Source organism: Ochotona curzoniae, unplaced genomic scaffold (assembly GCF_017591425.1).
Source record: "Ochotona curzoniae isolate NIBS_2020 unplaced genomic scaffold, NIBS_Ocur_1.0 contig_605, whole genome shotgun sequence".
In the NCBI taxonomy this organism is placed as follows: Eukaryota; Metazoa; Chordata; class Mammalia; order Lagomorpha; family Ochotonidae; genus Ochotona; species Ochotona curzoniae.
Genome location: NW_024466491.1, coordinates 3516454 through 3542636, shown reverse-complemented (window position 1 = coordinate 3542636; position 26183 = coordinate 3516454). Strand labels below are relative to the sequence as shown.

The 26183-nt window shown below is 63.9% G+C and overlaps 1 protein-coding gene across 2 annotated transcripts in view; it reads left to right on the top strand.

Moving 5' to 3' along the window:
- MLLT1 (MLLT1 super elongation complex subunit) overlaps positions 1 to 24291 on the top strand; it is a 28331-nt gene extending 4040 nt beyond the window's left edge. Inside the window, exons 2-12 of one of the 2 annotated variants that reach the window (XM_040990804.1) lie at positions 1442 to 1622; positions 7678 to 7760; positions 14914 to 15057; positions 16976 to 17101; positions 19397 to 19933; positions 21710 to 21797; positions 22430 to 22538; positions 23151 to 23250; positions 23335 to 23406; positions 23479 to 23550; positions 23697 to 24291. In XM_040990804.1, the coding sequence (XP_040846738.1) occupies positions 1442 to 1622; positions 7678 to 7760; positions 14914 to 15057; positions 16976 to 17101; positions 19397 to 19933; positions 21710 to 21797; positions 22430 to 22538; positions 23151 to 23250; positions 23335 to 23406; positions 23479 to 23550; positions 23697 to 23825 (1641 nt within the window). In that variant the 3' untranslated portion in view covers positions 23826 to 24291. Of the gene's footprint in view, positions 1 to 1300; positions 1623 to 7677; positions 7761 to 14913; positions 15058 to 16975; positions 17102 to 19396; positions 19934 to 21709; positions 21798 to 22429; positions 22539 to 23150; positions 23251 to 23334; positions 23407 to 23478; positions 23551 to 23696 lie in introns of those variants that run through there. The other variant, XM_040990803.1, reaches the window with a different exon arrangement.
- Positions 24292 to 26183: the final 1892 nt, after the last annotated feature.

Here is a 26183-nt window from a genome sequence, read left to right as displayed (position 1 = left end):
ACCCTAACCTGTTGGAGCCAAGTGGCCTGGAGGGAGGGCCGTGTCCCTGTGGAGGCCCTCTGCCCTAGTTGAACTGTTCCCAGAAGGCCTGTGGAGCCGCCTGTGCCCCTCAGCCATCCGGAGTCAGAAGGCTGGCACCCGCTTGCTGGGGAGCAAGTGGCCAGGGAGTGGGTCCCTAAAAGACACAGGGAAGGGGACCCCCTGAGCTGGGCGCCCTGGCGTGGCTGGTAGGAGACCCCTCTGTGCTCACCCAGCACCAGGCGGTGGGTTGCTTGTCTGCAGTTTAGCCTGGTGCTTCCTAGAGAAACGAGTTCAGCGTGCTGGAGTCACGGGCCAAGGGGACCCTGCTTGTCAATCATTGGGGTGTCCCCGTGCCCCTCTAGTGTAGTCACAAATGGCAGGAAGGCAGCGGTGGCGTTGGTGAGACGGCGACCCCGAGCAGACAGTGGGAGTCACTGGTGGCACAGGGGGTGGCGTTGCCGCTGTGTCCTCCCGCTGTGCCCACATCGGGGACGAAGTGGGTGGTTGCATTGAGTGTTCTGCATGTGCGGCGCTCCTCAGCAATGTGCTTGTGGTACAGCTGTGCCTGTCTTTGTGGACGGGGAGCCTGCTCCTCCCACATCGGGCTGGACGTAGGGGGAGGGGTGAGAAGCAGGGTCCTTGGCTGTGCGGGTGGGAGGGTTGGGTGCCGGGGTGTGCTGGTGGAGTGCAGTCCAGGCGGCTTTCCTGGAAGGTGCCACTCTCCCAGCGGCTGGCTCCTGCTTCCCCCGTGGGCAGTAGGTGGGCTTGGCCCTGCAGTGGTGTGGGGCACTCCCTGGCGTGATACCGGCTGTCAGGTCTGTGTCCGTTAGGGGTTTGGAGGTTTTTTCCTAACGTGGCCTGCAGTGGGATCACCTGAACTGCCTACTCAGAGTCCCCAGAAGCCCATCGCCAGCCGCTGGCTGTCTCCCCAGGGCCACCCTAGGGGAGCCCGGAAGGGCCTCTGTTCCGCCCAGGATGTGCAAGGAGAGGGTGGAGGCGTGGCCAGGGAGGCCTGGAACAGGTGGTATTTCCTACAGCAGCTACCCATGCTGTTGGGAGCCCCAAAGCCTGGAGGGGGATCCCAGAAGCAGGCAGGACAGCGCCCCCCGTGGGCGGCAGCCAGCTCAGGGCTTTCTGTAGAGAAAGATGCCTGGAGTGTGCTGAAGATGTGGGGGCTGCTTGAGTGGTCAGGGAGGGCATGGGAACAGTGCTGTGGCATCATGAACTGCCGAGGAGGCAGTGTGAGCAGAGCAGAGGGGGTGGGGCGGACAGCAGGTGGCTGTGCCCCGGCTGGCTGCAGCAACACTCGGCTTGGCGCCAGTGCCCTTAGAGTACCCCGGCTTGGATGGGCGACCCACATGGGAAATCGGGGTGGTTGGCCATGATACTGACCCCGTTGCTGTCCCCTTTGTCCCTCCAGTGCACTGTCCAGGTCAAGTTGGAGCTGGGACACCGTGCCCAGCTGCGCAAGAAGCCCACTACAGAGGGGTTCACCCACGACTGGATGGTGTTTGTGCGCGGCCCCGAGCAGTGCGAAATCCAGCACTTTGTGGAGAAGGTGATCTTCCGGCTGCACGACAGCTTCCCGAAGCCCAAGCGTGGTGAGTGGCCCCGGCCCGCCCCGCACGGCCTCCCCAGGCTGGCGCTGACCTGGGGAGGGGGCACCCCAGCTGCCACCTGCTGCCAGCACCCGGAGAACCTCCTTTGGGGTCCCACCCACCTCTTTACCTGACCCGCAGTGGGTGGTAGTGAGGGGGCACCCTGGGCTTGCTGGAGGGCACAGTATAGAGCCAGAGGCCACTTCCTGCAGCAGAGACCCTGGGACAGCTCTGGTAGGCAGAGTGGGGGCAGTGGTCATATCTGTGCCTTGTGGGGCCCGGGCCATGTCCCTGAGTCCTAGGCCATCAAGTATTTCCTGGGTGGGCGTGTTGAGGATGGATGAAGGGGGCGGGAGAGACTGCTACAGGGCTGCTGACCCCTTTTCCCGACCAGGTGGGGGTGCGGGGTCCCTCCCGCCTCTCCCCTCCTCTTCCCCTTTAGGCCCACGGGTGAGGAGCCATGGTACAGAAAGCATCACTTCCCACACTCACCCCAGTAGCCCTTGTGCAGGTGGGGACAGGCCGGGTTCACCAGATGTGGCCCAGGCAGGACCCTCCACTGCTGCCGTGGCGGGGACCTTCTTGAAGCTTTCATTTCTTTGAGAGACAGTGCTCTAACCTGCTGGCTCACTCCCCGGATGCTTCCAGTGACCGGGTGGGGACCCAGCTGGGAACTGGGACCTCGATCCGGGGTACCTGCTGCGGGGTGGGTGGTGTGGGTCGTGCGTGGCTTGCCTGCTAGGTCCAACAGCTGCACTGTAGTACGTGTGTGTGTGGTGGTGGGGCTGTCCCGCTGTGGGAACAGCTGGCCGAGGGGAAGCCACAGGTACCCTGCTGCCAGTCCTACTGTCTGTGGCCCCTCCCCTCCTGCCTGTGTGCAGAGCAGTGGCTTTGGCCCCGCCAACGCTTGCCATTGCTGTCGGTGCGGTCTGCTTCTGCTTCCTCTTCACTGTCCCCGGAGCAAGTGACCGCCGGCGGTGACTGGGAGCAGGCTGCAGCGCTGTCAGCACACGCGTGTAGCTTAGCAGCCCAGTTGCATGCTCCAGGACGCAGGCGAGTGGCAGGCTGTCTGTCAGGCAGAGGCCCCTGAGAAAGGGTTCCCTGGGAGGGCTGGGACTGGGCATCTCCCAGTGTCCACCTGTGGGCACTCCCGGCTCCGTGGGCTGCCGGCTGTCTGGCAGTGCCTGAGTGTGCTCCAGGAGCTGGGGGGGGACGGGCTTACTGGCGGCCAGCCTGGAAAGTGACACCTCATGTCCTCAGATCACACATTGTAACAAATGGAGGAAGCCCTCCCCCGCGTGTGATTCAGAAAGACCTTTCACATGGAATGCGCTCACATTGTAGCTAAGATCCCGGTGTGAGAGTGTCCTTCACTTCAAACGTACACACATTGTATCAAAGAAGCCACGCGCAGCCTACTTGAAAAGTTATCCGCTACTTCAACTCTGGGCACATTGTAGCCAATCAAAGCAGTGAGTGTGGGCCTGGGGAGCAAGCATCCCTCAGAGCAGCAGACCGTCTCATACCAGTAGCTTTTCAAAGAGCCGAGGCTTGGCCCTGCGCGTCGGCCAGGCTTTGCTGGAGCATGTTGCTAGCATCAACTAATTTGCTTCCTATTTCTTGTGTGCGTTTCCCAGATGTGATTTCCCATGTTTGTTAATTTCCCCACCATGGAAGGGGCAGGGTTTATCCCGGACCGCCCTCTCATCCCAGCGGCCGCTCCGTGTTACAGGTGCCCCTGTCTGCTGTGGCATTGCCTGTCCCTGTGACTTGCAGTGATGAGGCCAGCCCACGGGGGGCCCTGCCCTCCTCCCTAGGGGTCCTCTGGCCCCCCCAGCCTAACTTTTCTGCGGTCGTTTCCTCCTTAGCCCCGCCATAACGTGGAGTTTGTTCGGCTCCCACGTGTCCCCTGGCCTGCCTGGAGGCTGGTGTGCGGCGATGTTTGCTGCGACCAGGAAGTGTTTCCTGGGGAGTGGATGAGTGAATGAGCCAGTGGATGACTCTTTCCTGTCTCTCAGTTTCTGTCAGTGTGTTCTGATGCCCCGTCGAGGGCACAGACGCACGCCCCGTGTGCCTTTGGACGGTCCACACCCTGCGAGCCGCACTTGACCTGGGGAAGGTGTGGAGGTGCCCCTGAGGTCCCAGGGCAGCCGGTGGCGTGGTGCTGGCTTCATGGGCGCCCAGGGCTGCTCTCGGCCGAGATTCCCTTCTGCTCCTGCAGCTGAAGGAGGATGCCCGGGTCACACGACGTAATATTTCGGGTCGCTTTCGGTTAAAATGTTTTCATTTGCTTCCTGTACGGGCGGGCCTCGGATGCCTGCCTGCCCCTCTCCTTTCTCATCCTCCTGCCGCCTTGCCTTCCCTCCTCCCCCACCTTCACCATAGTGGTTGTGCTCACTGGAGTGCCTGCTGGTTTGCGTTTAAAATATGTGAGGAGCAGAGGGGCAGACAGAGCACCCCCATTCTCTAGGCTCACTCCCTCACACCCCATGCCTGCTGTGGAGGGGGTACCAGAAGGCCCGAACCAAATCCAGGTGTCCCGTGTGGTGGCAGGCACCTGCCAGGGCTGCCTGGGCCTGCCTGTCGTGTTGCTGTCCCTGGCCCCTGGTGGCCCCTGGGGCCGGCTCCCTCGCCGTCACAGCCCTGGGCCTTTTCACAGCCGTCGTCCTAAAGGGCTTTATTTATCCCTCTTAGTCTCGGTTTGTTTCCTCCCCTTGGCAGGGCACTTTCTCAGGTAATCACCCAGGAGATTAATTACTGCAGAATTTTCCCAAGGAAGGTGTGTCCCCGCGTGAGTGCTGGCATGCTCCGCTCAGCGAGGCCGTCGTCAGCATCTCATGAGTGAGTGAGGTTTGGCCGCTTTGAGCTGAATTCTCACCGAGAGCCTTGAGGGCATTGTCTCCGTTGTCCCTGTCTTCTTCCAGAGCTTTTGGGATTTTTTTTTCTTCCAAGATTTATGTATTTGGGCCCAGCACCATAGCCGAGTAGCTAAAGTCCTTACCTTGCACGTGCCGGGATCCCACATGAGCGCTGGTTCTAATCCCGGCAGCTCCACTTCCCATCCAGCTCCCTGCCTGTGGCCTAGGAAAGCAGTCGAGGACGGCCCAGAGCCTTGGGACCCTGCACCCGCCTGGGAGACCTGGAAGGAAGCTCCTGGCTCCTGGCTTTAGATGGGCTCAGCTCCGGCCTTAACAGCCATTTGGGAAGTTAGCCTATGGATGGAAGATCTTTCTGTATCTCTCCTCCTCTCTGTGAATCTGATCTACCTTTCCCATAAAAATCCAACACAGCAGGGCTGGGCCACACTGAAGCCAGGAAGCGGGAGCTCCGTGCGGGTCGCCCTGTGGGCGGCAGGGGCCTCAGGACCTGGGCTGTCCGCTGCTGCTCTCCCAGCTGGGTCATTTAGTGGACAGCTGGATCAGAGGCAGAGCAGCCGGGACTCGAACCCGTGCATGTCCATTACCCTTACAGGAAGCAGGCAGCGGCGTCACATCCTGCGCCACAGGGTGGGCCCCCGCTCTTGTGCCACCTTCTCCGCAGCCGAGGCTTTCTGTCGGGGAGCTGGGAGTGGCCGCGGGTGTCTCGCGCAGTCGTGGGTATCGGTGCGGTGGCGCGTGGAACACCAGGCAGGGCTTGGCACACACTGGGTGCTGTGGCAACGGGAGCTGCCAGCTGTCTTCATTGAGTCGGCTGAATCATGTCCCCGTGTCGTACCTGCGTTTAGCTCTTTAGGTCAAGATTTTTAGCTATTTGAATGATGCAGTTACAGACGGAGGGTGAGACAAAGAAGGGGAGTCTGTCTGCTCGTTCGCCCCCAGCTGGCCGCGGTGGCCGCACCTGGGATGGTCCGAGCAGCGGCTCCATCCGGGGCCTCCCGCTGGGCGCAAGGGACCCAGCACTTGGACCGTTCTCTGCTTTCCCAGCTACACGAGCAGGGGGCTGAATGGGAGGTGGAACAACTGGGGCTTGAACCTGGCCCTGACCTTTTGGCTGATTTGTTTGACTTAATGTTCTAGTCTTTCTACTGAATTTTAAAATCACACAGTCGACTCCTTTATTTGCCACTTTTGCCTCTGTGATTCGAAACCACTGTACATTGAAAAAATACATATGAAGAGATATTTATGTATTTGAAATGCTGAGTTTACAGAGAGAGGGAGAGGCAGAGATCTTTATCCACCGATTTACTCCGCAAGTAGATATAATGGCTGGGGCTGGGTTGATCTGGAGCCAGGAGCCAGGAGCTTCCTCTGGGTCTCCCACGCAGGTGCAAGGCTCAGGGACTTGGGCCATCCTCCTCTGCTTTGGTCCTGGGACCAGTGGACAGGCTCTGGGGGTGGTAAGGTGCCTCGTGGGCCCTGCGGAGGGGCCGCAGTTGGTCCTGGGACAGTGGACAGGCTCTGGGGGTGGTAAGGTGCCTCGTGGGCCCTGCGGAGGGGCCGCAGTTGGTCCTGGGATGGGCCCCGGGGCACAGTTAAATTCTGACATGTTCTGGCTGACCAAGCCAAGGATCGCTGGGTGCTGAGCACAGCACCTGGGCCACGGGTGGGGCTGGTTCCTCTGGCCTGTTCTGGGCCCTGTCACTGTCAGAGGCCAACAGTAGTGCGGGGGATGGAGGACTAGGCACGGTCACTGCTTTGATTGCTGGGAGCGGAGGCAGCTGGGGACACTGGTGGCCTCCAGCTTCCAGATGCCTGAGGCAGGGAGGGACTGGGCTGTGCCGGCTGGGGCAGTGGCAGCTGAGCTGGGTTCTGAGGAAAGGTGGGGACCAGGTCATGTGGAGGAGAGGAGAGTGTGAAGGGGCCAGTGCTGGGAGCCCAGGCTGGCTCCTACCCCACAGCTCAGCCGCTGGGTTGGTTCTGAGGCCCAGGCCAGCTGATCCCCCATGACCCCAGCCTCAAGGTTGGTCTTGGAGGGGGTTGGGCACTACTGCGACCTTTGCTTGCTAAGTTAGTTTGGGTGGTTAGGGCGTGCCAGGGTGACGTTTGAGTCTTTGTTTTTGTTTACTTAAAGATTTATTTGCTTTTTAAAGATTTATTTTTATTGGAAAGATATACAGAGAGGCGAGACAAAGAGGAAGATCTTCTGTTTGTTGATTCACTTCCCAATGGCCAGAGCTGCACCGATCCGAAGCCAGGCGCCTGGAACCTCTTCCGGGTCTCCCATGCGGGTGCAGGGTCCCAAGGCTTTGGACTGTCCTGGGCTGCTTTCCCAGGCCACAAGCAGGATGGGAAGCAGGGCCACCAGGATTAGAACCAGCACCCATATGATCCCGCCGCATGCAAGGCAAGGACTTTAGTCACTAGGCTACCTTGCTGGACCTATTTATTTATTTGAAAGGCAGAGTGCCACAGAAAGGAAGAGGTTCATCTCCCAGCTGACCACAGCGGCTGGGGCCGGGCCGGGCCAGGAGCAGATGCCAGCTGCAGCTCTGGCAGGTGGAGGAAGCCAGCCCCAACAAACAGGGCACGGCCCCATGTCCTCACTGGGACGGGCAGGGCAGGGCTGCCCGGGGCTGGTGAAGGGCAGCAGGGGTGATGGGGTGGAGCAGTTCCGCTCTTGGAGAACCGTGTAGCCTGGACCTGGTCCTGGCTGTGTCCTGTCCCACTGCCCCTGGGACTCGTGCATTAACCATGGGCCCTGTATGTGTCGGTCAGGGCAGGCAGGGTCTTTCCTGTCCCCGGTGGGGGTCGTGGCCTCTACTGAGCCTGGCGGGGGTGGGGGGAGCGGCAGGGCTTTGCTCTTCCCTCTCTGATGGGCCCCGCGACAGCGGCCTTACAGGCCTGGGCTTTGCCAGCTTGCTGCTGCTCCCTACCTGTTGGCTATGAGCCTGCGTTCCCTGCCCGCGAGCCTGGGGCCTAGCATCCAGACCTGACCCCCGCCTCGTGCCTGCTGCTTTGAGGTGCTGTGGATTGGGTGGCTTTCAGGCGTGGTGCAGTGCCCGGCGGACCCAGGGCTGCTGACGGAGGCAGTGGAGGGGACGGGCCGCGTGCTGCCGGCGGTCGGGCAGGCCTCGAAGTGGCCAGGAAGCTGACGATGTGTTTCCCTTTCCTCGCAGTGTGCAAGGAGCCCCCGTACAAGGTGGAGGAGTCGGGCTATGCCGGCTTCATCATGCCCATCGAGGTGCACTTCAGGAACAAGGTAGGCGCCCGTGGGAGAGGGCTGGCGCCAGGGGGCCTGAGCGGTGTCAGCGGCGCCTCGTGGCGTGGGCAGGCCCGGGATGGCCCGGGCCCCTAGAGCAGCCTCCTGGGCTGGCTGTGTCTGCCGAGTGTGAGGAGGGCTGAGCGGTGCTGGTAGAGGCAGGTGCGAACACGGAGTCATGGGTGAGTGTGTTTGCTCTGTGCACATGGCCTGAGTGTGAACCTGCTGGACACCCTTTCTGAGCACCGCGTTCTGACTGGGGGCCTGTGCCCATTTACGCCGAGCTGCCACAGCCTCTTGAAGGGCCTCATGCCCATCAGAAATGTTCACCAGGCCCATTGGGATTGGGGGACGTTTACGTGTGGGGGTGTCTTATTTTCCTCCATCAGTAGTTGCTAAGGGTTTTTTTGTTCTAATGTTGGAAGTGAAAAAACCAGCTACCTGGCTCGTGGGCGCCCCCAAGGGGCCGGCGGTGGTGTGTGCAGGCTCAGGCTGGTATGGCTGTGGGTACCTGGTCATGGTCTTCAGGAAGGTGTGCCCTGCTCACTGTAGTGGTTTCTGCCGTCCAGCTGGCCCTCGGGACCCCGGGCTGACAGTCAGAGGCTGTCACCCTCTCTCCGGGAAGCGAGTGCATGTCATCCTGTGTGATCCAGTCAGCTTTTTGCTACTGGGTCTCCCTGGGTGGGAGACCTGGCTGCTTGTGAGATGTGTGGGGTGGGGACACCCCATGTGCCTGCATGGGTGATGAGTCACCCTCAGAAGCAGGGGTGCCTCTGAGGGACCCCCGTGGGATAAGGTCCGGGGCAGGTGTGCAGGTGGCTCCACACGCAGCCTCTGGGGAGCATGTGAAACAGGAGGCCAGCAGGTGCATCTCTGCAGGGCCATGCGAGTCCACTGGGGAAGGTGGTCCACAGCACCGGGTGCTGGCAATCTGCAGGTGCTGGTGGGCGGGCTGGGGCTGCACACACCCAGGGAAGGGAGCAACACATAGGGCACCTGCACTGCCCCACGGGATCTCCAGGGCAGTGACCTCACATAACAGCCATGTCACTGTGGCAGGTGTAGAGATGGGCACCCTTCCTCCTGGCCACGGCATCCCTGCTGACCTGCAGATTGCCTGCAGGGGTGAGAGGAGTCCCAGGCGCTGGGCTGGCCTCCCACCTCTGGCTTCCAACTCCAGCCACCAGCTGTCACACGCCCTGGGAGCCAGTGTTGTTGAGTGGCTGTCTCGCACGTGGGAGTCTGGCATTATTTTTCCAGCTTCCAGCGTTTGCCCTGCCCCATCCTGGCTGTGACAGGCATCCCGGGAGTCGACCTGCAGATAGGATCTTTCTGTCCTAGAAGAGGACAGTGGATCTCCGTGCTTAGCCCCAGCCAGGCTCCCCTCGCGGGGCTATCCTGCTGGGGCTCCCTTGCTTCCGGTCGGCGTATACCCTGGGAAGCAGCAGGTGGGTCAGGAAGTTGGGAGACTTGGGTGGAGTTCCGGGCTCCTGGCTTTGACGTGCTCCAGCCCTGGCTGCTGCAGGCACTCAGAGGGGGACCAGTTCGGAGAGCTGTTGCGCCCTCTCTCTCTACCAGCACGGCTGGCTGCTTGCCCTCAGCTGGCTCTGCACCAGCCACTGTGGCTGCCTTCACCCCCAGAACTATAGGGGTCAAGGGAGGGGATCCCCCGCTCATCCCCATAGGCTCCTGCCTCGTTTCCTTCACACAGGCCTGGAGGAAGGTGGTCACTGCCCACTGCGAGCAGGAACTGTGGGCGCCGAGTCGTTCAGTGGGGCGGGCAGCAGCAGCGATGTGTCAACTGCCACCTGTCACCGACGTGGCTGACACCCGGCCCGCCGAGGGGCAGTTGTGGACGGGTGGTGGGCTGTGCTTACATCCAGTGAGGAAAGTGGTGCAGCTTCATGGCCCGTGTTCTGCCAGCGTTGTCGGAGTGCAAAGTTTTATAAAGACCAGACGGGCCTGCTCGGGGCTGGAGTTGGGCGAGATGCAAGCGAGCGGGTGGGCGGCAGCTGGGCCCATCTGCCTCGGGCAGCTCACATGTCCTGCTGCCCGGGGCGTGGCTGGCAGGACTGGTGGCAGCTTGGGAGTAAGGCGGAAGGAGGAGGTGGATCTGCTGTTTGCGGACACACGGACAGTGGTTTTCCAGCTGTTGGCGTCTGTGATAGGGCACGGTGTATGTGTGTGTGTTTGGGTCACTGCTGTCCCCTCTTGGGCGCTTAGAGGGGGCATTGCCAGGCCATGTGGTGGTTTTGCAGTCCACTTGCTGAGTCCACCTGTCCCAGGGGAGCCCACCTTGCACCTCCCCTCCCCCCCGCAGTGTGCGGGGGACCCCAGAGACCCGGCCTGCTCTTCCTGGTGGGGGCATGGCACCTCTGGGCATCTGGATTGCATTTCTCTCCGGATTAGCTGCTCAACGTCTTGTGTGTGGTGGCTATTTGTTCTTGGGAGAATTTTCTGGATAGATCTTTTGCCTGTGTTGGTCTTGTGCTGTAGTTCTGGTCCGTTCTGAAAAATCACCCAGGTTGGATTTCTCCCCGGCAGTCTTGATCTGTTTGACAGAGACAAAACTTCCATTCGCTGGGTCACTCCCCAAGTGCCTGCTGCAGCTGGGGCTGGGCCGGGCCGAGGTCAGGAGCTCCATCGGGGTCACTCCCCAAGCGCCTGCTGCAGCTGGGGCTGGGCTGGGCTGAGGTCAGGAGCTCCATCGGGGTCACTCCCCAAGTGCCTGCTGCAGCTGGGGCTGGGCCGGGCCAAGGTCAGGAGCTCCATCGGGGTCTCATTTTCAGGGACAGAAACCTTCAGCTCCTGGGACACTGGCTGCTGTCTCTCAGCACGTCAGCAGGGAGTGATGTTGAAGAAAAGTAGCCAGGACTGGGAACGGGCACTCTGATGTGAGGTCCGGGTGTCCCAGGTGGCGGCCTAACGCGCCACGCCACAGCACCTGCCTCTCCTCTTCCTGCTCAGATGAGGACACGGGGAGGCCTTCCTGTGTCGTGGGAGCAGCGGGCCTGGGGCTCCTGGAGTCGCTGCCTGGCCTGGGCACGCTGTGTGTGCTGTACGGCCGAGGGCGTGTCAGCCGTGGAGGGGAGGCCCTCCCACCAGGAAACACCAATTGCTTTCTTCCCATGGCGTTCCTGACTGCCCAGCTTCCTTGAGATGTTCCTGGAAGGACAACGATTGGGCGACAATGACATGTGCCCTGCAGCTGTGGCACAGTGCTCCCTGTGAGTGGGGTGGCTTGTGCCTGCCACTCATGCCTGGGCCATGCCTGGGCTCTGCCTGGCAGGAACTGTGGGATCAGACAGCCTTTGATAGCACAAATTGGGGTGCTCTCTTCCCTTGCCTGGTCCGCTGGTGCGTGGTGGTGTCACGGCTCCCTGTGCCACGTCCACTGATGCGTGGTGGTGTCACGGCTCCCTGTGCCTGGTCCGCTGGTGCGTGGTGGTGTCACGGCCCCCTGTGCCTGGTCCGCTGGTGCGTGGTGGTGTCACGGCCCCCTGTGCCACGGCGGCAGTGGTCTCTCCCAGAGCTGGCTGTAGTGATGGGCAGGAAGTTAGGGGCTGCCCCCGCCCTCCTCCATTTGCTCTGGGAATGTAGCCCAGGCCCTCAGCTGTGGGGTGTAAGGCCTCTCCTGCCCCACACATCTCCCCGTGTACCTGGCACCTGCCCCTGTGCCTTTGTGAGTATGTTTGCACAGGACAGAAGTCAGCCCTTCTTGGAGGGAGTCAGGCTGCGGACCTAGGTATACCCCGAGTGTGTGTGAGACAGAGTGGGTGTGGTGAGGTGTATGAGTGAGTGTGAAAGCCAGGACCTGAACGTGTGCGTTCATTGTGGGTTTGTGAATGTTGGTGTGTGAGTGTTAGAATCTGTGTATTTGTGAGAGCCGCGAGCATGCCCTTACTGTGGAAGACCCGAGGCAGAGGAGGGCAGTACCCCAACCCCTGCCCCCTGCCCCCACTCCAGCTCGCCCATCCCTCTGCTCTTGATGGCTGCCTCCCATATGTTGGCACGCCTGGGGACAAGCTTAGCTCTACTTCCAATCACTTCCTTCTAGCGTGCATCCTCGCTAGATGCAGATGACGGCTCAAGTCCTTGGGTTGCTGCGACTCACGTGGGAAACCAGGACAGAGGTGCAGGCTCCTGCCTTCTGCCTGGCTGGAGCGTGGCTGCTGTGGGCAGGGGCCAACAGAAGCCAGGAGCCCGGAATGCCATTTTGGTCTCCCATGCAGGTTGCAACAGCCCAAGTGTTTGGGCCATCATCCACTACCTTGCCAGGCACACAGCAGGGAGCTAGGAGCCTTTATGACCTTTCACCTGAGGGGTGCGGGCAGGAATGCCCCAGCCTGGCACAAAGCCAGGCCTGAGGCTGGAGCGTGGCTGCGGCTTGGGCACCAGCACCCGCTGGACCAGTTCTGCCACATCTGGGCTGCTGAGGAGGGACAGCCGCTGGCTTGGCGTGGATGCCTGTGGCCTGGGGGTGGGGGCTGCTTGTGGCGTGGCCATTGTGTGCCAAGGGGCTGGAGTCTGCCTCTCTAGGCACCACGCTCCCAGGCCAGGGTCCCAGCCTCCTCAGCCTCGCAGTTTCTTCTGGCGCTGCAGGAGAGGCCTCTGCCTGACCCACAGCCACTGCCTCCCCCTGTTCCCATCCTGTTTCCTTCTGGGTGTCGGGCAGGACTGTGTCTCCCCTGGCGACCATTGCCCCTCCAAGATGCAGGGTTTCCACCCAGACTGGTACAGAGATCCCAGGAACTTCCTGTGGGGCTCAGCCAGGAGCCTGGCGGGAGGGCCCACAGCAGCACAGCCACGGGGCCATCCTGAGCTCCCACTGGGTTGGGCTGCTTGCTGCGAGCGCCCCGGAGGGTCAGCGGGGCTCTCTGTGCGCCAGGCCACTTGGGACCAGGCAGCAGCAGGCTGGGGCCGGGCCGCCACGCCAGGAGAGCTGGCCACTGAGACCGGCGCTGAGGCTGGAGGTCGCGATGGGTGGTCGGGGGTGGGGGTCTTCAGCTTCTGCTGGTTCTTCAGCGAGGCAGGAGATGGAGCAAGACTCCCCCAGCGGAGCCCTGAGCCAGAGCCGGAGCGCCCCCGCAGGCTGTGCGGGAGGAGGAAGCCGGGCAGCCCCGCCTCCGTCTGCTTGCGCCCAGCCGCTCCCCGCCAGGCGCCCCTCCTCAAGGGTCCCAGGGCCCCTCAGAGAACACAGGCTTGTTGTTTGTGGCAGTCAGCACCCAGCATGGAGGTGCGAGCTACACATCATGACTCAGGGGTCTGTCTCCCAGGTTGCCCTGAAGCCCCATGAGCACCCAGCGCCCGCTCTTCACCCTCCTTGTTTGTGGCCTGTCTGTTGGTGGGTACCCGAGAGCACGCCCATGTCCATGGTGGTGATGGAGCAGATGACCCGGGGGGTGTAGCAGTGCCGTCCTGCTGTATCCACGGGGGTGGACCTGCCCCCGTCCCCTTCTCCGTGTTTGCCTGGAGGTGGAATGAGGGCTGCTCCACTTGCTCTCGGCAGTTCTGAGGCCTAGGCCCGGCCCACCGCCTCCACTGGACACAGCCTGGTGTGGAGACCAAGCCCTTTCTCGTGTGCTGCTCCGCCCACCCTCCAAGCAGGTTCCACGCTGAGCAGGGACACAGGGACACAGGGACACAGTGCCCTGCAAGGCAGCTGCCCCCTCGGGTCATGCCCAGAGCGCCCAGCCCCCAGCTAATTCTGTCTGCTTGGGCAGTGGGGAGGCGGCGTGCAGGTGCAGGTGAGGGGTCCTCAGGCCGGTGGAACGAACCCCCTTCTCCCCCCAGGGAGGAGGGATGTGGAGCAGAGATGCTGTGCGTTGGCAGTTCAGGGTGTATCATGCAGAGTGATGGAGGACAGAGGGCTGGGCAAAGCTGTGTCCCTCAGGGCTGCATCCAGCCGCCTGTGCCCACGTGGGCTGGCTGATTTCTCTGTTTTTTTTTTTTAAAGATTTATTTTTATTATTTTTTCATTGGAAAGGCAGATATACAGAGAGGAGAGACAGAGAGGAAGATCTTCCGTCCGATGATTCACTCCCCAAGTGAGCGCAACGGCCGATGCTATGCCGATCCGAAGCCAGGAGCCTCTTCCGGGTCTCCCACGCGGGTGCAGGTTCCCAAAGCTTTGGGCCGTCCTCGACTGCTTTCCCAGGCCACAGGCAGGGAGCTGGAAGGGAAGCGGGGCTGCCGGGATTAGAACCGGCGCCCATATGGGATCCCGGGCGTGCGAGGCGAGGACCTTTAACCACTTGCGCCACCGCGCCGGGCCCGATTTCTCTGTTTTAAGATGGATTTTAATTTGAAAGTCAGCTACAGAGAGGAGAGAGGTCTTCTATCCACTGGCTCACTTCCATGTGTGCACAGCAACCCAGGGCTGAAGCTGCGAGTCAGGAATCCCCCTAGGCCCCCACATGGGTGGCCGGAACTCTAGTACCCCGCCCCACCCCTTACCCCCCAGGACACAGAGTGAACTCGGGAGCCAGGCTGGGGACCAGGCCCAGGCAGGACATTGTGGATGCATGCCTCCCAGGCGGTGGCTTAGCTTCATGGCACTGGCCTGCCCCGTGCTCACCAGGCCCCTAAAAGGAAGGACACCCCATTGGCTGTCCCTTCCTGCTGTAACCCCAGGCCCTGTCCCCGTGGACGTTCCCACTGTGTCTGGGTAATGTGTGCATGGGCCGGGCTGTCTTCAGGCTTTCTCAGGCTGCACAAATAGGACGCCAATATTGCAGCTGGGAACTTGACCTGCTATGCCGTAATGCTGGCCCCGGCCTGTTCTTCATGCCAGCCACGGCCTAGGAAATCCTCATTCCCTCTTCCACAAACATCCTGTGCCTGCCCCGAGCTGATGTGCGGGGCCTTGTGTTACGGTGCCTGTGACCACTCCAGTCCTGTCCTGTTGTGTGGCAGGGGACTCCGTGCAGGGACTTCAGACATTGGGGTTGGGTCTTGGCCGCTTGTCTGGGATCCTCAGTTTCCCCTTTTGGCTGTGGCGGCTGTGGGGCTGCAGGAGCCTTGCAGGCCCCGGACAGGAACGCCACCCGTGGACCTGTAGGGACGCTGCTGGCCACGCTGATATCTGTGGGGACAGCCACTGCAAGGGCCGCCCTCTGACCCTGAGCCAGCTCGCTTGTTTTCCTGGTTGCAGGAGGAGCCCCGGAAGGTCTGCTTCACCTACGACCTGTTCCTGAACCCGGAGGGCAACCCGCCCGTGAACCACCTGCGCTGTGAGAAACTCACCTTCAACAACCCCACCACCGAGTTCCGCTACAAGCTGCTCATGGCCGGAGGGGTGAGTGCCCCCTGTGCTGGGCATCAGCCCAGCCCCGTCCCTGCTGGCCTGGGAGGCAGGTGGCTGGGGGCCCGGGGGACCTGTGACCCCAGCAGGCTCTCCAGGCAGGGCTGAGAGACGCAGTGCAGGCTTGCAGCCGGGGTGCCGCTGCCGGGTCTTTGAGCGTGGGCGGGGTGTGCACCGTGCGTGGCGTGGGGGAGGCAGGGGCGTCGGGCGCCGTGTGCTCAGGCAGTCGCCATTGCCTCTTCGTTCCTCTCTTGGGAACCTTGTTTCCATCCACCCGAGGATCCTACTCGCTGGTGGCAGCAAGCTGAGCATGTGCTGCCGTGTCCCTCTGCCAGGCTTCTTGCGTGGCTCCAATCTGGACCAGGGAGGCTAGGGAGTGGTGTGTGGGGTGCTGTATGCGGCGTTGAGGGAGCCCCCTTCCCGGCTCTGCTCTGCTCCCGCTTTGCGTGGCCACGCGTCTGTGTTTCCACACGGTGTTTCTGGGCGTCCCCCCATGCCCACCCCCAGCCTGTCCACAGGCTTCCTTGTCGCGTCCCTGGGGAGCAGCTGCGTCCCCGGGCCTCCCTGAGCTCCGGGTGGGTGGCGGTTTCCTTTGCTCTGCCGAGATGAAGGCTGTGAGGAGGGCGTCGTCTAAACACATAAAACCCGGGGTGGGGAGGAGGCAGCGCGTGAGGGGAGGGCAGATCCGGCTCCGTAGGAAGGGCCGACGCAGCAGGGCAGCTGCCAGCTGGCCGCCAGGGCTGCCCCGGGAGCAGGTGACTGCTCCAGAACCTGCCGGGGCCTTCGTGGGACTGTGGCTCCGTCCGGGAGATGCCCTGACCAGGCCGCTGTGCCCCGATATCTGAGCGGCACGGGCCGGCGGCAGGCTGTACTGGGAGGGCTGGAGGAAGAGCTGAGCCGGCCACAGTGGAGAGCAGCCGTGCGTCCTGCCCCTGGCTGGGGGTCTCCTGGGGGTCGGGGCGGTGGTTCCTGCAGTGGGAACAGCACAGCCTGCGTTACCCTTGCTCTTCTTGCCTTGCGCTGAGGGTCTGTCGCTGGGGAAACTGCGCTTTGCCGAGGGAGCGTCAGGCCGGGGTGGAGCTGGAGAGGGACCAGCTGTGTGCCAAGGACAGTAGGAGGGGCCTGGGGCAAGCCAGCCATGCCTCCTGGGGGCATCAGGCCAAGGCAAGGTCTGGGGCAGTTGCATCTGGGGTATACCACCCTTGCCCAGAGCCGGGCCCTGCTGCCTCTTTGAGCCCCACGTCCTGGGACTGTGCCATGTCAGTGACCCCAGACAGAGGGCCTGGCTCAGCCCAGAGTGCCAGGCGCCTGCGGCTCCTGGATGACACTGCCCTCTGGAAGCCTTCGGCTCACCCCGCCATCCTCACCTCACCCTGCTCAACACAGCAGGTGTCTTGGGAGTCCCACGGGAGCCGGGCAGGCGTGTCCACGAGCTCTTCTTTTCGGACCCCAGGCCCTTGCTCGTCACCCTGCGGCTTCCTTGCTCTGGCAGCTTGGACAGGAGTGGGCGGGAATGGGCAGGCCCGCCCGCACAGGTCTTCTCTTGCTGGCGCCCCGTCAGCTTCGGCTGCCAGCCAGGGGAGGAGGAGACACGTGGGACCTGCCAGGGCGGCTTCTGCCCAGCCCCTCCTGCTGACCCCTCCTCTCCCTAGCCGGGCTTGGTCGCCACGCTTCCTCACGCTTCCTGGCGCACTCCCACCACGCGCCTGTCGTCTTGGCCACTGAGCCCCCTCGCCCTGAGGCCACGCCGCTCCCCCGCTCCCCCGGGCCCAGCCATCCTGGGACCCTGGCTTCTCTTGGCTCCCCACCACAGAGCCGCTGCACCTGCTCCCCGCTGGAGGCGAGCGATGGCCAGGCCCCACCCCGCGGCCCCCGCCCGCCCTGGTAACGTCTGTCTCTTCTTTGTCACTAGGTGATGGTAATTCCCGAAGGAGCAGAGTCGGTGTCCAGGCCCAGCCCCGACTACCCCATGTTACCCACAATTCCACTCTCTGCCTTCTCTGACCCCAAGAAGACCAAACCGTCCCACGGCTGCAAGGTTAGTGAGGCAGAAGGCCCAACCCCGGCCTGGCCAGGTTTCCTCCCACTGCCACGTGGGCCTTCTGCACCCGCACTCGCTCCGTGGCGGCTTCCTCCTCAAGCGCTCTGCGCCCTGCCACTCCATGCCGCTTCCTTAGGGTGCCAAGCGTAGGCCAGGTGGTCCAGGGGCCTCATCCCATTTGTCTTGAGGCCAGAGACCCTCCATGTGAAGCCCACACAGGTCTGGACCCCTTTCCTCCACGCCCCTCCTGCAGCCCCTGCCCCCACAGTGGCTTCGGGCTATTTGCATCTTGGGCTGTACTCCAGCCGCCCGCGTCTTGGAGCCCACAGCCTGGACTGGGCCTACCCTGGGCCGTTCCAGACTTTGCTTCTCTGGCAGTGGCTGCCACAGAGGGAGGGGGCTTCCTGTGCAGGGCCAAAGCCATGGCCAGTGTGCGGAGAGCTGAAACGCTGTGTCCTCTCGCCTCGCCCAGGCTGGGGGCGCCCTGGGCCGTTCGGAGGCCTCTCTGGCTGGACCGTCCCAGCACCTGCCTGAGGGCAGACCTTGGATTGAGACTGCGGGCCGTGGCGTCGTGCACACAGACTCTCACACGCCTTCACCCTCTGCGCAGCTCTGCGCAGTCACCGCTCGTCTTGTTGCACTTGTGAGGCCGAGGGTCTGTCCTCCGCTCGCATCTGTCTGCTCCTTCTCTCGCCTGTGGGCCTCGCAGGCAGGGCTGGCGAGCAGGTCTCGGGCCACCCCCGTCTGGGTCTTGGGGCTGGAGCAGGGCTTCCTGTGCTGGGCTCTTGGCTGCCCTGCGGAGGGGAGGTCAGAGGACTTCCTGTGGGGGCCCTCGCTGCCTCACTGCCCCCCAGGGCTCTTTGGAAATCTGCTTGGGGCAGGGAGAGGAGGGCCCGGCTGCCGCTTGTGGGTCAGTCCTTGTCGCCTGGTCACCACTGGAGCCATGCGCCGTGATGGGGGTGGGTACCCCGGGTGTCTCTTGATCCTTCTGGGAGCCCCCAAGCCAGCCTAGCTCCCCCTGCCACACTCCCGGGAACCCTCTGGCCAGTATCGGGTCCTGTGGCCGGCCTCGCCATCTGCTCCCCGAGGCCCTGTCTGTGGCGCCGTCCTGGCATTGCGCCCGCGAGCCGCTTCTCCCCCAGCTGCAACTCTCGCTCCAGACTGTGCCGTTGCTTCTCTGCCGTCAGCCCTCCCCCGGGCCAGGGCAGCCACAGGAGGATGGCTGTGCCTGCCTGTAGCCCGTGCCTCCAGTGGCAGGGCCGGCAGGGCATACAGCCTGCAGGGGCAGGAGTGGAGGCCCTGTCTGTGCTGTGCCCCAAGGGCCACGTAGAGGGCTCCCTGGGCGCTGTCTCATGTTGGTCCACTGACCGCTGCTCTCTCTCTCTCTGCACCTCCATTCCTCACTGTTCTGGGGTTTGTGGGCGACATTGAGATGGAGACTTGGTGGGCCCTCACCGCAACTTGACATTGTGAGTGAGATTCGGGGAGCTGGCGCCTGCGTGCCTCCAGGAGGGGCTGCTGTCACCTGGGGCAGCCCCTGCTTCCCACCCGCCTCCCCCTTGCCCTTCCTTCAGGGAAGCCGGCCCCCGGGGCTGGGACGGGAAGGTGCGGCCTGAGCCTTCATACAGCAGAGCGTGGCACCAACTGCTCAGTATTGGAGCTGGGAGCAAGGCCGTGTGGCTCCTCGGAGGCTGGGTGAGGGCCCCAGGAGGAGGTGCTGCTAGTGGGGTGCCCACAGGGAGGACAACGATCCCACCGCAGGGAGCCCCAACCAGGCGTGCATGGGGCCAGTGTGCAGGGGGGCAGGCAAGGAGGACAGGAGTGACGAGAGAAGCTCAGGGCACCACGAAGGCTGCTGACCCTCAGGGCTGGGTGCTCGCCCTCTCCCCTGGGGGCAGGGAAGGGCACCCCTCATTCAGGGGGGCGCTGGTGGTTGTGGAAGGTGGGGATGCCACCCTGAGCCCCGAGTGCCCCGCTTGCCTCCGGGGACCTGCCCCACCGACTCCTCCTCAGTGAAGGCTGACTGCCGGCTCAGGTGCTCAGCTGGGCGGGGCAGCCCCGGGAGGCCAGGCTTGTGTGGTGTGCTGTGCCTCGGGGTCTCTTTGTACCTCAGAGGGGTCACGCAGCTACGCCACCTCGTAGTCTGAAGGGACAGCCGCGCGTGAAGCTCTAACCTGCCCCCTGGCTCTTCCGCCGCCCGGGAAGCAGGACTCCGCGTGGTAGTGGGCACAGGGCAGCCCGGGATGTGTGTGTGTGACCCTCCCTGCCTCGGCATTCCCCACCCTCCGACAGGACGCCAACAAGGAGAGCAGCAGCAAGCCCCCCAAGCCGCACAAGGTGACCAAGGAGCACCGAGAGCGAACGCGCAAGGACTCGGAGAGCAAGGGCTCCTCCAAGGAGCTGGAGCGCGAGCAGGCCAAGGGCGCCAAGGACGCGGCGCGCAAGCTGGCCGAGGGCCGGCTGCCCAAGGAGGAGAAGGCACCGCCGCCCAAGGCCGCCTTCAAGGAGCCCAAGCTGGAGAGCCTGTCTCCCAAGGGGGGCGCCCCGCCGCCGGCACCGCCCAAGGCCTCCAGCAAGCGGCCGGCCGCCGCGGACTCGCCCAAGCCCAGCGCCAAGAAGCCCAAGAAGAACAGCTCCAAGGGGGCCCGCAGCGCCCCGGGCACCTCGCCCCGCACCTCATCTTCCTCCTTCCCGGACAAGAAGCCGGCCAAGGACAGAAGCAGCAGCAAGGGGGACCGAGGCAAGACCGAGGGCGAGTCCAGGGAGTCCCGGAAGGCGCTGGAGGTGGGCGAGTCTAACTCCGAGGACGAGGCTTCCTACAAGTCCGAGGTGAGTGGGGCCCAGCTCGCTCTCAGCTCTGGGAAGTGGACTCGGGGTTCAGTGTCCCCGTGTGAGGCCAGGGTCTGCGTCCCCCGTGAGCCCCATGGTCGGCTGCAGGAGCTTATGCCCTCTGCCAGTGGGGCACCCCACCAGGCAGCCCACCGCTCTGCTCCCCAGGGCATGAGCATGGCTACTGAGCTGCACACTGGGGAGACGTGGGATTTCCACGTTGGCCTGCCCCTGTGGGGACCCCAGTGTCCCCCACCAGAGGACACGGACCATAGGAGCAACAGCTGCGCCTCCCAGGAGGGGCTGACCGGGGGCAGCAGGATCTGCCCTGGCCTTGGTGTCAACGCCCCCGGGTGTGAACAAACCCAAACTGCCACAGAGGGGAGCATGACCCCCAGGTTGGCTGGGTGCGGCTCCTGGGGTGCCTCTTGGCAGGGACAGTACCGGCGGGGGCTAGTTGGGGCTGGGGTGACCCTGTATCCTACCACCACCCCTGGCTCTAGACACACGTAGGCTGCTGTGGCCCAGCACCCAGCACTTACCCCAGTTAGCAATGGCGGAAGATGAGCCACCTCCCCTGAGGCTGGGTGGGGTTGCATTGGCCATAGGCCCCACCCTGTCCAGCTGCCCCAGGTTCCTGCACTGGGCTGTCTTCTGGGGAGTTCATGCAGGGCACTGGGGTGCCGGCATGCAGGGTTAGGGCTGGTGTCCAGCCCAGGGTTCCCTGTGGGCACTGCAGCCACTGCAGTTGGAGCCCGTGCCCTGCCCTCCCCCACGTTGAGAGGCTGCTTCGGGCCCTGAGCTGGCTGCCCTGTCTGCTCTGCCCATCTCCTGGAGCACCAGCCTCCTGGATGCGTTTCCTGCCCGCCCCAGGCCACATGGGAGGACCCAGAGCTGGCCTCTGCCAGTGCACAGGAGCTGGGTGGCCTCCAGGCCCCAGGTGTGATGGCACGTTCCACTAGGTGGTGGTGCCGAGCCGACTCGGCTGCTGCCCACAACTATGGGGTCACGTGTGTGGGGGGAGGTTGGCAGAGCTCTCTGAAGTCCCCCAACAGCAGTAAGCCATGCAGCTCCCTCAGAGATGGGAAAGTTGAAGCTTACAAGTGGGGACTGCGTGAGCCGGTTGGTGAAGCCATGTTCAAACAGGGCTGCTGAGGCAGGAGTCAGCCTGTGTCTGGGAGAGGGCAGGCAGGTGGGCTGGTGGGGCTTTGGCAAGCTGTGTCTGCAGCGGCTGGGTGGGAAGAGAGGCCCCTTCCCCCAAAGGTACCCCATTTGCCCTCTGTGGGGTGCGACAGGCGAGGGGCTTTGAGCCTGCAGGAACAGGCTATATTCTGTGTCCCCAGGGAGGCTGCTGGGCAGCCCGGCCCTCCAGCCCCGTCTTGGGGCCCTGGGGCCTGAGTGCACACACACGTCCTCATGCCGGCACTCCTAGTACTTCTTGCCCCTTCAGTTTGTCCCGCTTGTTGTACCTTTGGCCCCTGGCGGCCACATGGCGGTGGGCAACTGGCAGGGCACAGTGCCTGGCTCACTGGCGTTGGTCCTGGTGCCCTGCGCATACATACAGACACTTGCACCCATAGGACACTCAGGCACACAGGCATGCACCGGCCCAGCCCTCCCGTTGCAGCCTGCATCTCCCTCCGGGTTTGGGGTGAGGGTGCCCGGGGCGGTCTTTGCCGTGCCGTCCCCAGGGGGGACAGCCAGGTGCCTGTACCAGTGCCAGTGGCCTGAGATGTGCTGCTTCTCCCCCTCCCCCGGCTGCCCCACGGGGTGCAGTCCGCTGCGTCCAGCCCATCCAACTCCAGCTCCAGCTCCGACTCCAGCTCCGACTCGGATTTCGAGCCGTCTCAGAACCACAGCCAAGGTGCGTCCCAGGGAGGGGGTGGCCTCGGGGGCCCGGGGTCCGTCAGGGGCAGGGGGACAGCCCTGTGTGTTCCCAGGCTCCTCCCAGTGGCCGTGGGGGGCGGGCCACCTGGAGTGGAGGACTGGGAGAATGACCTGGGACCCCCAGCACCCTCCCCCAACCCAGACCCAGACCCTGGGCTGGGGGATGGGACCCTGGAAGCCCACACTCTCGCCAAGGGCTCTTATCTGCTGAGAAGGGAGGGAACCTGCTAGAGCCAGACCATGTGACCAAGGTAATTGAGGGCTTTGTGTCCCTCCGTTGCCTTGGTAACCGGGATATAAACCAAGATGCCATCTGTAGGGGACTGGAACCGGGCGCCTCAGGAGAAAGGGGAGGACAGTGGGCTGGGGGCGGCTGAGGGGCAGCTGGGGGCAGACACCCCGAGCCCAGCAGAGCGTCCCAGCCTGGCTGTGGTGTCCGCGCCCTCCCCGCCAAGGGGGAGCCCTGATCCCCGCACCTTGGGAATGGAGGGCCCTGGGGCCTGTGGGCAGCCCCAGGAAGGTAGGGGGCAGTGACGGGGCCCCTCGGGGTGGCGGGGGTGGCAGGGGAAGGCGCTGAGCCTGTTCGCCCTTGTCACTTCGCCCCTCCAGGCCCCCTGCGCTCCATGGTGGAGGACTTGCAGTCCGAGGAGTCGGACGAAGACGACTCGTCATCAGGAGAGGAGGCCACCGTCAAGACCAACCCTGGGCGGGACTCCAGGTGACCGCACGGTGGGGCCAGGACTGGGGGTGGGGGTGGGCAGCCCCCCACAAGCCCCTCTGTCTTGGTACTCCCAGTCCCTGCAGCCCCTCTGAGTTGGGAGTGGCTGTCAGCTGGGGGGAGGGGGTCTGGGAGAAAACCCTGAGCAGGTGCTGCTGGGACACCTCCCTCCTCCCTCCCTCCCTGGCTTGCTCTGGGGCAGCCCGCTGCCACCTGCTGGGAGGGGAGTGACGTGGGTGGCAGTGCCACCTGGGTGACCAGGGCAGCCGGAGCCAGGCCTGGGGAGAGGGCGCGGGAGGGAGTGGAGAAGTTCTAGGAAACAGCCTTCGTGGGTGGGGGGTGAGCTGGACGCCGGGGAGGGGGCACAGGATCAGGCAGGGATTCTGCGGCCAGGGACTGAGGGGATTCAGCCTGCCCGGTCCCCTGCAGCCAGGAGCCCGGGGCCGCTAGCGTGTCCTTAGGCAGGGGACAGGCCTGGCCGGCTGCCTGCATACCTCAGTGATGGATTGTGCCAAGGCAGCTTCCGTTGTCCCAGACACCCCCGGGCCAGAGCCAGGGCTCGGTGCTCTTGGGTCCCATGGCTGGTGGGGGCTGACCGCCACGTGTCTGCAGGTTGAGCTTCAGCGATAGCGAGAGCGACAACAGCGCTGACTCCTGCCTGCCTGGCCGCGAGCCCCCGCCCCCCCAGAAGCCCCCGCCCGCAAACAGCAAGGTGAGCTTGGCGGGAGGGCCGGCCCTGGGGCCTGGGAGGCCAGCGCAGGTGCTGAGCCGAGGCCTGGCTTGTGGGTTCCTGCAGGCACCAGGCCGACGGAGCCCAGAGCCCTGTAGCAAGCCGGAAAAGATTCTCAAGAAAGGCGGCTACGACAAGGTGGGCGCTGGGGAGGGGCTGCCGGTGGGAGGGCGGGGGCCGCGGCACCTGCTGACCCGCCCGTCCCCCCAGGCCTACACTGACGAGCTGGTCGAGCTGCACAGACGGCTGATGGCGCTGCGGGAACGCAACGTGCTACAGCAGGTAGGGCAGGCCGGGGGGCGCGGGGGGGGGGGCGCCGGGGGGGGCGCTGGGGGGCAGGGCAGCCCCGCCCCGCCCCCACCTCCAGCCCTGAGGTGGTCCTGCCCGGGTCACCCCGCCCTGAGGTCCCCCGCCCGGTCACCCTGCAGATCGTGAACCTGATCGAGGAGACGGGCCACTTCAACGTCACCAACACCACCTTCGACTTCGACCTCTTCTCCCTGGATGAGAGCACGGTGCGCAAGCTGCAGAGCTACCTGGAGGCCGTGGCCACATGACCCGGGCCGGTCCCTGCTGCGGGGACCGCCTGCCCGCAGCACCGCCTTACCGCCCGCCCAGTCCTCGGCCCTCCAAGCCGGCTGCACTTTCCTTGGCGGCTTCCTCCCGCCCTCCCCACTCCGTGTGGGGAGCCCCCGGGGCCGAGGGCTCCCCTGCCCTCCTCTGGGCAGGTGGTCCGGCTGAAAGGTCCTGACCAGGCTAGGCATCAACTCCCCTGAGAGGACGAGGTGTGCGTCCTGCCGGGGGCTTCCTTGCCCAGCCCCAGCACAGCAGCCCTGCCTGCCCCCCCGGCCTCACTGCAGGCTGTGGGGCCAGGTCTTGCTCCCCAAACGGTTCTGAACACACCCTGCACCCACCTGGGAGCCAGCGGCTCTGGGTGTCTGTGCGGCCGCCCGGCCGGGCCGTGCTGTACAGTTTTGTCTATATTATATTTGTGTGTGTGCGCTGTTAAGCCCACAAGCGGTTTCCAATGTGCGTTTCTGTGGTGGCAGTGCCTGTGGGGGGTGGGGGATTCGAGGGGGTGGGGGGACTCGTAGGCTAAATGTCTCGAAGACTTATGTGGAGCTGCAGGCCGTGCGTCACCCCCACCCCAGCGGGGGCCCCAGGGCCAGTGAACCCTCCGCCGGGGTGGACGGGGGCGGGGGGGGGGCGTCCCCCTCCATGGCCGCCGCCTCCCCAACCGCTTCGTTAAGCGAGTCTTCGAACTTTGAAAGAAAATGAGCTTTTGCCAAATAAGACGGGATGCTCACTGGAGCTCTCCAGCCCCAACTGTTGGGGCCACCGCCTGCCACCCACCGCCACTGTCCGTCCTGGGGACAGGCCCAAGGACACTGCCCCTTGACCCTCGACTCTCCAGCCAGGCTGCTCCAGGGCCCATGCAGGCCCTTGCTGAGCCGGCCCACCTCGGGGCTCCCGGGCTTGGCTCGGCCTCTCGTCTTCCTAGACCTTGACTCAAGGCTCCTCCCGTGGCTGCCTCCCCACCCGGCCCCAGGATCCTGTCAAGTTCCTGCACCCTGGCCGAGGTGCAGGGGCCAGGCCTGGGGCCCTGCCAGTCAGCCCCCTTCAGACGCGGGCCGTGGGGTTTGATGTGCCCCCTTCCCTAGGCCCCGAACTTCTTCTTGCTCAGATTCTACTGGGTAGGTTCCCCCATCACCCTGACACTCCAGGCCTCCAAGGCACTCCCCACGCCCAACTCCAGCTGCCCCCCGAGGGTGGGGAGGACAAGGATTGCAGAAGTGACCTCAGAGGCCCCTGCACCTGCCCCCCTTCTCTCCGGCCCCACTGCCTTCAGGTACCAGGGAAGGGGCGGGCTGTCACTGCCCTGGGCAGCCCCTTCTCCAGGCAGGCCAATAATACTCCAAAGTGAGGGCACCTCCGCTCCCTGCCCCCACATGCCCGAAGACCAAGACGCCGGACAAGACATCCCATGCCCCGTCCCGGCCCAGGCCGCGCAGGGGTGGCGGCCACCGCTCGGCCTTCTGCACCCCGGGATCCGCATGGCGGCCCCAGGCCCTTGGCACCATCAGTAAAACCTCCGCAAGCCCGTGTCTCAGTTACCTCCTCTGGCCAGAAGGCCTCGCCGAGGGCCACAGCGTGCCCTGCTGCCCAGCAGCTGGGCCCAGGGGGGCACTTGGTGATGGCCACACATCCCGTGTTGAGCTGCTCGCCATCCCCCACCCCCGCGCGGACCCCGGGCCCGGCCATCTCCTGAACAAAGTATAAACGGACGCCAGAGAGCAGAAGGTATTGGTTATCTTCCCCGCCCACGCGGCGTCTCCGCTGGGAACCAGGACTCGCCGATGAAAGGAACAAAAAGGAACTTGTTTGTGATGCGTCACAGGATTGTTTGCGTCCTGATTTTAAACTTTTTTTTTTGTTGTTGTTGTTGTTAAATTGTGAAATTATGGAGTTTTATAGAAAAAAAAAGTGAAATAAAGTCAGATGGGAAAGCAGAGTGGCCTTTTGTGCTTCCAGGGGAGTCGGGTGGGAGCAGCGGGCTGCTTGGCCAGCAGGTGACAACACCAGAACCCAGAGGCTGGCAGCACGCACGAGGCTCACAGCCTGCTGTGGAGGGGGCAGCAGGGTTAGAGCTGTGGGGGCGCGCCGAAGGTGGATGGGTGCTGGGGGAAGGCTAGGCGAACGGACGCATGAACAAATGGGTGTATATTTCGGTGGATGGGTGGTTGATGGGTAGGTGGGTGGTTGGTTGGATGGGTGGGTGATGAATGGATGGACTAGTGGGTGGTTGATGGGTGGGTGGGTAGATGATGGGTGGGTGGGTGGATGGACGGATGGGTAGATGATGGGTGGACGGGTGGGTGGATGGACGGGTGGGTGGGTAGATGATGGATGGGTGG